Source organism: Glandiceps talaboti, chromosome 16 (genome assembly GCF_964340395.1).
Source record: "Glandiceps talaboti chromosome 16, keGlaTala1.1, whole genome shotgun sequence".
Classification (NCBI taxonomy): domain Eukaryota; kingdom Metazoa; phylum Hemichordata; class Enteropneusta; family Spengelidae; genus Glandiceps; species Glandiceps talaboti.
The window spans coordinates 23567871-23578019 of NC_135564.1; the positions used below are offsets into that span (position 1 = coordinate 23567871).

At 40.0% G+C, this 10149-nt stretch overlaps 1 protein-coding gene across 1 annotated transcript; it reads left to right on the forward strand.

The window, feature by feature from the left end:
* Positions 1-5536: 5536 nt before the first annotated feature.
* Positions 5537-6178, forward strand: LOC144447229 (uncharacterized). The gene has a single exon (XM_078137131.1). The coding sequence runs from the start codon at positions 5537-5539 to the stop codon at positions 6176-6178; it is 642 nt and encodes a 213-aa protein (XP_077993257.1).
* The last annotated feature ends 3971 nt before the right edge of the window (positions 6179-10149 follow it).

Consider the following 10149-nt stretch of genomic DNA (forward strand, 5'->3'; position numbering starts at 1 on the left):
ACAAGAATTTAAGGCCATCTTTTAAATTTCATTGTCCTAAACCTAACCTTAGACACTGAAAATGCTTTTAAAAATCCATCCATTGTTTACTTTACATATTCCTAACTTTATCATTTGATTCTCATCATTTCAATATAAATCTGGATTGTCAGACATCTATCTATCAATCTTACAGGTATTGCCTGGAGACAAACAAACTCATCAATTGTCCTAATGATTATGGAGATTTTATGCTTTCGAAAAATGAAACAAAAATAATGCTGAAAGAAAAGATAAGAAATATGATTAAAAGAATTGAGAAATACTAAAAATTGTCTGTCTTTATTACAATTGATGATTAATTGATATGGTAATAATTGTAAAGCACTTTGAGCACAGCGTGGGAAAGCGCTATATAAAAACCCAACATTATTATTATTATTTTTATTAATTATAGTGATATATGTTAACATTCAAAATAACATGAAAACTGCATTGTGTTTGTTCATATATTCATTCCATTGCTTACAACATATATTTAGTCTACTTCATTCTCCTGGATATTAATTTCAATTAATACATTGTTTATATCTGTGTATATTAATTTCAAATATATTGTTTATATTTGTAGATTAATTCAAATTAATGTCTTGTTTATATATGTGTATATTAATTTCAATCAATATATTGTTTATATTTGTATATTAATTCAAATTAATGGCTTGTTTATATAAAGTGCCAGTGGTATTACTACTTCAGATACTTTTATTAACAATTTCCATTTAAAAAATAATACATTATCATTAGTCTGTTAATACACCCTGCCAAATTGAATCTAAGTTTTATTTTGATTGGACAAGGAGAAGAAAAGTAATGTTTCTCATGAATGCAAGAATTTAAAAAAACTCGAGAGAACTATAGCTACTATCATACAATATGTTGAAAACATATCCAGATATTAAGGTATTCGATGTGAGAGACCACATAATACTTTACTGTGGTTGAAAATACTCAATTTCTCCATTACTGTTTGGTATGGCAGTGCATACACCATGAAAAGACAAGCCTTGAGAAAATAGTCAAAATCACTGCCAGTGATTTACAATCAAATTCAAATGAGCAGCATGAAAGGAATAGACACGACTGTGATTTTCAAGATATTCAATTGATAAGACCCCTGTATATAAACAATTACACTCTTTGGAAAGTCCAATTCAAACAAGCAACGCCTGGTATCTGATAACAGGAGGTCGTAAAATACAAGACAGCTAAAATCTAAACTGACTGTTACTTAGCACACTATTTTTTTAGACAATGTTTCAATGCAATGGATTGAACCCAATTAGACTGAGATTAAACACAAGACATCTATTTTATGACCTCCTGTTATCAGATACCACACTTGGTGTTGCTTGTTTGAATTGGACTTTCCAAAGAGTGTAATTGTTTATATACAATAAAAATGTCTTTTTAATCAAAAATCTTTAATTCCAAAATTACTGCGCAGACTAGGCTGAAATGTGGCAAGAGAGTTCTTCAGGGTGTTTATATTAAGAATTGTTCATGACATGATGATTCCATCAGTGATATGCAAATTAGGACTAAAATGTGTCTTTTTAGCTCCACTGTCAGCGACAGCTGAGTGGAGCTTAAGGGTTAGGTTGATTCTCTATCGTCCATCAATCAACTTTTTTAGCACAACTGAACCAGGTTCAGTACTGCTATAGTCATTGAGAAATGTGTGTGTGTGTGTGTGTGTGTGTAAACAACTTAAAGTCAAAAACCGCCGGCCGTTTAGTATTTTGTGGGGACATTATTGTGGTGTCTAGAGAGAAAATTGTTCAAATCAAAATAATCGCATCAGAGATGTGTATTTTGGGTGAACAAATGTGATTTTTGGTCAAAAGACTTAAACTCCCGGCCTGAAATTTGGTGGGAACGTTCTGTAAGGGGTGTAAATTTAGATTTGTTCATGATGATCCCATCAGTGATATGAAAATTAGGGTTCAAAATGTGTCTTTTCAGTCAAAAGTCTATAATTCCTAAAGTACTTAGTTGATTTGGCTGAAAATTCACAGGGATATTTCTGGGGATGTACAGACCAGGTGATATTAATTACATGATGATCCCTTTAAAAAATGCTAAAAAACATGATTTTTTAGTTGAAATGCCAGTCAGGCAAAAAGAGTATACAGAAATTATTGTTTTATTGATCTAATTAAATAAGAATTTTTATGGGGTACATAACATAATGTAACAATTGTGTGTGAATGGTACTGAAATTAATCTCTCCTTGAGGTTGCTTGGAAACCGTGCCTACCTAACTTGAACACTGAACTACACTTTGGTTCAAGGTAAAATGCCTGTCTGTCTGTCTGTCTGTCTTGTAGATGATGCAAATGATTTTGGTATTGAGCTTTACCTCTCAAACTATTGGTGATCAAATTTGGTTATGACTCTGAAAGTGTTACTGTTAGTCTGCAAATTGTGAATGTGTCATACTTATTGGCCCTAGCAACCATGACCACACCCTTAGCAACAGTCAAATGATAGGTTTCTTGACATTTAACAGGGATGGGTAGGCAAATAAATAAACATTATTTTAAAATATGTAAATGTCCTTAGCAACAAGACCACGCCCATAGCAACATGTAAACAATGACATATAATGCCAAAATAACACTGGTGATGGGAAGGTAAATGAATGAGCATTGCGAAATTGTATTCAGATTTGCTGAGAAAAAAGATAGTGCCCATAGTAACATTAAATGATGGTGTATATATCAGGTATAACATTAACACCATGGATGGGAAGGCATGGGAATAAATCTTCAAAGAATGTATGTCAAGCAAGAAAACCACGTTAATCATTACAGAAAATTAAAGTGTATCATCAACAGTTGTGCTACAATACCATTGGCGCTTTTATTTATTTTCATCTTTTCCGAAAGAGTCAGAATACTTAGATATTCGGTCTGCATGTTCCTTGGGGTGAGGCTATTCAGATTTGTTTATGCCAAGTTGATCTGTGCCATTTTCAGTTTTTTAGCACAACTGAACTGATAAGGTTCAGTAGTGCTATAGGCATGGCAAAGTGTCTGTCTGTCTGTCTGTGTGTGTTTGTGTGTGGATGTGTGTAAACAACTTAAAGTCAAAAACCACTGGACCGATTGTCCTGATATTTGGTGGATGTATTACCGTAGGTGTCTAGTTGGGAAATTGTTCAAATCAAAATGGTCTTACCACCGGTGTGTGATTTGGGTCAACAAATGTTATTTTTGGTCAAAAAACTTAAACTCAAACAGTACTGGGCAGATCAGTTTGAAATTTGGTGGAAACATTCTTAAGGATGTTTAGATTAAGAATTGTTCATGTCATGATGATGCCATCAGTGATATGCAAATTAGGGCTAAAATGTGTCTTTTTGGTCAAAAGTCTTTAATTCCAAAACTACTGAGCAGATTGGGTTGAAATTTAGTGGGGATGCACCTTTTTGATCAAAAATACAACATTTAACTTGTTAAATAAGTGGTTGACAACACAGGAAGGTGCACACCTAGCAATTACATAACAGACCACACCAGTCACACATTTATTTCCCATCACCTCATTTTTTCACAAGAATTCATTACCATCACAGCTGTAGTACACTTCTCCACATCGACTGACAACATGCTAACTACCAACTTTGCCGAATTCACCAGCACACGGTAATCCGAGTACAACTCCGCCCGCAAGCAATGACTGCCGTGGGACATCACGAACCACTCAAGGTGATAATATCAACAACACAAACAATGGACATATAGTTACCCTGATCTCCTCACCACGATGGGCATCACCTCTGACAGCATATGCCCCATATCAAGCTAGTGTTAGCTTCTACCTGTCAAGACATACTGCGAGGTAAGGATGTCAACTTGGCTTATCTCCTTATACCTAGCTACAAGCAAACGGACCATGACCCCATATTGTTGTTGATGATGCAGATTATACACTACGTTTAAGACACTCACCTCTCTCAACCCTTGACCTTACAGGAATTCATCCTTGCATTTTCGATTTATAAGAACATTATGTGTGGAGCTTACCCAAATTGCCTGAAATTGTCAGAACTAGATTCATAACAACCGGACATTACTGACATGGCCACTTGTTACTCAGGTCTCTGTTTCTATGAATACCACCATGCATTCTCTGCCTGGGCAGCAATGCTGCTGGAACTGCATAATATTAACGTAGACTAGTCCAAATATGACAACAATTTATTTTGTTCAATTTTCGCTGGGCAGAAAGCCAAAGCCTGTCGAATTTGTAACAGTCTCGGCCATACAACGGGTTTCTGTAACCTGCTCAGCGCTCCCACTTAGTACCACAAATACTGGAAGCGCTTTATCGTCAATTTCCGGTTCTGATGACCTGGACCACCAAGGGCGCCCTTCTCATCAAGTTCCGTAGAAAGGAAATCTATAACAACTTCATGGAACACTAAGAATGGATGCAACCACGCAAGCTGCAACCAACTACGTGCCTGCACCCATTGCTATTCAGAAAACCACGGACTGACAACCGGCCAATGCACCCATATACAAAACACCAACAAACAATGACTCCGCCCCTCCACTCCCGTTGATATTACGGCTCACAACCTTGAACTAACTATACACCCAGACCATGATTTCGTCATCTACTTGATTTTGGGTGTTATCAATGGTTTTCATGCAGGGGTTGCTACACCACCACATGGTACATACGTTGCCGAAACCTGCTTTTGGCATGCAACCAAAAGCAGGTTTCAACTCATTGTTTCAACTCAGCTCGGAGAAGAGGTACAGAAAGGTTACTTGATTGGTCCCTTCGACACACCACCGTTCCCCGAGTTTTGCTGCAGTCCTCTCGGCGCCAGTGACAAAAAATATTCGAACAAGAAGAGACTAATTTTAGATCTATCATCACCAATGCAACAGCACCGAGGTCACCAGCATAAACGACCTAATCAACAAAGAAGAGCTCTCACTGTCATATGTCAAACTGCATGATGCTATCAACACGATTAAACAAGCAGGAAAAGGCGCTCAGCTCTGCAAGACTGACATTGCAGATGCATTCAAACTTGCATCATTTGGGGGTCGAGCTTTCTCATGTGCTGCACCACGTCTTTGGAACAAATTACAACTGGAGCTTTGACAGACACCCACAGTCAATGCCTTCAGGAAACATCTCAAAACACACTTGTTTGCAAAAGTGTTCGATAACTAACTGTAAAGCGCCGCTGAACTCTACTTCGTATTGGATATTGGCGCTCTATAAATGTATTGATTGATTGATTGATTGATTATTCCCATACACCCCTCACTCTGGCACCTCTATGGACTAAAATGGCAAGACTAGTATTTTTTCTACACACCTCTCACATTTGGCTGCCGCTCCAGCCTGAAGATCTTTGATCAACTGTCGACAGCTATTTGCTGGATTGCTGAACATAATTACAACATCCATGTCATCTTCCACCTCTTGGATGACTTCCTCACCATCGAAAAGGCATCCACCAATGCACATGACCTCACTGCTGTCCATTTTTGATAGACTTAATATTCCCTTATCCAAACACAAGACAGAAGATCCTATGTGTGTCCTCGAATACCTTGGCATTCTCCTGGACATCGAACTCATGGAAGCCCACCTCCCACTTGACAAGCTTGATCACTCGCAAGCACTCCTTACATCATTTCTCGGATTCATGCATGAAGAGAGACATTCTCAGTCTTCTGGGTCACTTGAACTTCGCAGCATGGGTGACGGATGCCCCCAAGACGCACATTTGTATCATACCTCATTGAACTGTCTACATCAGTCAAGCACCTCCACCATTACATCAAGCTCTCAAACGACTGCAAGGAAGACATTCGTATGTGGCTCCACTTTACCTCACAATGGAATGGTGTCTCGCTATTTCTGGATGATGCTCCAATCCCGTCACAGAGCATGGATCTCTATACCAATGCTATGGTGTCTGGTCAGATGTGGCCAAGAGTGGCAAAGTCTTGGCTATGGTGGATACTACCAAGGACACTGGTTCCAGGGGCTCTGTACACATGACCTCAGGCTTGACTTGAACATTTCTCTTTCCATTGACTTTCAAGATTTACATTCTATTGTGGCTAAGGAAGCGTGCTGTTGGGGGGAGAGTTGGTCATGAAAGCACATTGTTTTTCATTCTGATAACCTCACAACAGTGCATATCATTAACAAAGGCTGATCAAAGTAAAAAATATCATGATGCTCATGCGTCGATTAGTTCTAGTTGCCGCCATCTTCAGTTTTGTGTAAATTCTGCAGAATTTATCCTCGGTAACACAATTGCTGATTGCTCATTTTCAGATGCAACGCTTCTGACAGGTAGCACCTGGAGCAGCTGCCAAGCCATGCCCTCTACCCTCCAATGTGCTCTTCACTTAAACCAGGCTTATCATACCAATTATCTGCCCTGGGGTCAAGAACCAGGGCATCCTACAACACCGGCCTATATGTGCATGACTACATTTTACTGCTCTCTTCGACATCGCCAGTCCATCACCTGCTTACCCCGACATCTCCGAGGACATACTCATCTACTTCGTCTCTCATTGCACTCACACACTACCATCAAGGTATATTTTGCTGGGGTTCGCAACCACTACGTTCAGGCAGGGCTTCAAAACCCATTGCTCTCTACATCTGGCCAACCACTCCTATGGCTGCACTCCACATCATCTGTGGCATCTGTCGTAACGCCCATCCACACCTTCCGATAACACTTATTCTGCTTCAAGATTTATGCCAGCTCCTGCATAGCACACTGTTTGGATCTTATATGGACTTACTTCTGGAATCTGCTTTCCTTCTCGCGTTCTTTGGATTTCTACGCTGTGGCAAATTTACTCCCTTGACTGCATCCTTCATCCATCTTTGCTACAGGGATGTTTTGTTTTATCCAAACCGACAATCTGCAGTCATGGCCACCGTTCATATCAAAGCATCAAAGACAGACCCTTTCAGGAAAGGTTTCGATCTTAGACTGTACAGGACTTCCAATACATTGTGCCCTGTCACTATGTTTTTGCAGTTCGTCGAGACACCAACAGGTATGGCAGCAGCAGCAGAGGATCCCCTCTTCATACTACCTGACAGGTCGCCCCTGTTTTCACCCAAATTTACATGTGACACTTCAACGCCTGAGATTGGACCCCTACGTATACCCAGGAAACTCCTTCCGCATTGGGGCAGCCACAACATCTGCAGTGGCCCACCATCCAGACCACGTCATTCGCACACTCAGACACAAATAGGTATGGCAGCAGCAGCGGAGGATCCCCTCTTCATACTACCTGACAGGTCGCCCCTGACTTCGCCCAAATTCATCAGCCTTTAAATTTACATGTGACACTTCAACGCCTGAGATTGGACCCCTACGTATACCCAGGAAACTCCTTCCGCATTGGGGGAGCCACAACGGCTGCAGTGGCCCACCTTCCAGACCAGCCTTCCAGACCAAACTTGCTACTGGCCACTGACCTCACCTACGCCATTGGTTTAGAGTTTTCATTCGATGTTAGCCCTTTGTTTTTAGTTTTGATTTCCTTTTGTTTTTGAGTTTGACTTTCTTTTTTGGGGCCTAACACTTTTCCAGAGTTGTTTGTCTGGTAAAAGTTTTCTCTCTTTTTTTTAGTGCGAGGCCAATTCTGGGATATTCATGGTTTCTTTTGTTTGAGCATGATGAGTTGGTATGTCCCCGTGTACAACAATCTCGCAAGCATTCAGTAAGTTCACATGCGCCACCATTCAGTACACTCGCAAGTGGCAAAGTTATTCATCTAGATACTTGGGACTCACACGCGTGTGAATCGCTCATAACTGGTGGTAACTTACGATTCACGCACACGCGACTCAGATTTACACGCTCGTGACTCACTTTCTGTCGGTAGTGTATTAGCAGCTGGCCACCCCCTAGCACACCCGCTCCCCCCAGACAGTACTCCCTGTGATGTATTTACATTTAAATTATATGTATGTTGTATCACATATGTAATGTCGCCCTCTATGTTAACTTGGAGAAATAAAGATTTCCCAGTATGCACTTGTAGACAGACAGCATGGCGTCCTGAGTCACTTCTTCACATGGTGTCAGAAGTTGACGGATAAATGAATTTCTTAGAGATCGCATCATGTGCGGAATCCGAAATGAAAAGGTGAGAGAAAGGTTGCTGAGAACTGACGATCTAACTTTGCAAAAAGCAATAGACGCTGCCTAGTAAAGTTGCAGAGGTGTCTGCTGATCAGATGAAATACCTTTCATTAGATGGTACTACCAGTTCTATGGATGTCCATGAGGTGAAAAAGTCTGATAGGAAACAGTTACGTGGTAGGTCTAACTACACAAGGCCTAGAGGTAAATCAATCTTTGATAAAACGCAATGTTCAAGCTGTCCATATGAACATGAAGCTGGAAAATGTCCAGTACATGGCAAAACTTGCCAAAAATGCAGGAAACCCAACCATTTTGCAAGTAAATGTCGTAGCAGTGGACATATCAACCAGGCCAATCAGATGACACTACAAGCCCCCAGCAGTACACACCAAGATTTAGGAGCAAGTTGAGCAGCGAGCAAAGGACTGGTCACAGAGTTGTGATATTTATGGTACTTCTATTAATTTTAAATTAGATAGTGGTTCACAAGTTCATATGGTATCCCTTAGTCAGGGCTTAGATCTTTGCCAAACCATGCTAGTAAATTACAGCATAGTGACCACTTTAAAATCTTACAGTAATCACATAATCAAGCCTGTTGGACAGGTAGAGTTAAAGTTAAAGGTGAAAAAGGCATGATGTACATGGTAAAGTTACACATAGCCAGCCTCTGCCTATTACATTTCAAGTGGTAAGTTGTAGCATAGACCCTCCACCAACAGGATACGCAACTGCGGTAAACATCAAAGGATCTCTGAATGTTTATTGTACGATGTTTGTTTGCATACATTATGCTAAATAAACATTTCCTGTCCGTTTCCGTCACTTGTTGACAAGTAGTGGACTGAAACCTAGTCCAGATAGAATCAGAGCCCTTACCGAAATGCCAAAACCACAAAATAGAGCTGAACTCCAGACATTTCTAGGAATCATTGTCTATATTGTCTAAATTTATGCCAAATATGTCTGCCCTTACAGAACCATTACGCGAGCTTCTTCATAAAGGCATAGAATGGAGCTGGAAAAATAGACATGACGCAGCATTTGACAAGTTAATTAGGGTAGCCACACACACTCCGGTGCTTAAGTATTATAATGCTAACAAGCCAGTTACAGTTTCTACTGACGCTAGTAACAAAGGGTTCGGAGCTATGATTAGCCAAGACTCGCAACCAGTCGCATACTCATTACATAGGCTAAATAATGCAGAATTAAGCTATGCACCAATTGAAAAATAAATGAGTGCAATTGTTTTCGGGTGTAGTCATTTCCATGACTACATATTTGGAGCTAAAACCAAAGTAGAAACAGACCATAAGCCATTCGTTGGTATATTTCAGAAACCACTCCACAAACTTAGTTCCCGCTTACAACGAATGCGTATGATACTTCTGAGGTATGACTTAGAAGTTGTATATAAACCAGGTAAAGACATGCTCATACCAGACGCCCAGAGTCGAGCACCGCTAGTAGATGTTCCACCACAAAGCAATGATGACCAAGATGTTTTAAGCATCATTAATCAGTTGCCTATTAGTGATCAAAAACTAGTCACTTTACGAGATGAAACTGCGAAAGACCCCACTTTAGTAAAGGTCATTGATCTTGTGCAGTCAGGATGGCCAGATAGCAAAGCACTCGTCCCTGATGAAGCCAAACCATTTCATACATATCGTCATGAAATCACATACGCTAATGGCTTACTATTTCGTAATAACCAAATCATTATACCTTTAGGTATGCATTCCGAAATCATGAAAAAACTACACGCAAGTCACCAAGGAATTGTTAAGTCAAAACAAAGGGCTAGATCAATCATGTTCTGGCCAGGTATGAATAGTGAAATTGATGAGTTAGTCTCAAAATGTTCCATCTGTATGGAATTTCGTAACAGAAGGCCATGCGAATCTATGATCCCTCATGAAATACCAGGCCGACCTTGG

Excerpts from the sequence above, each read along its gene's own strand:
- LOC144447229 (XM_078137131.1), top strand. The coding sequence starts at position 5,537 with ATGACCTCACTGCTGTCCATTTTTGATAGACTTAATATTCCCTTATCC.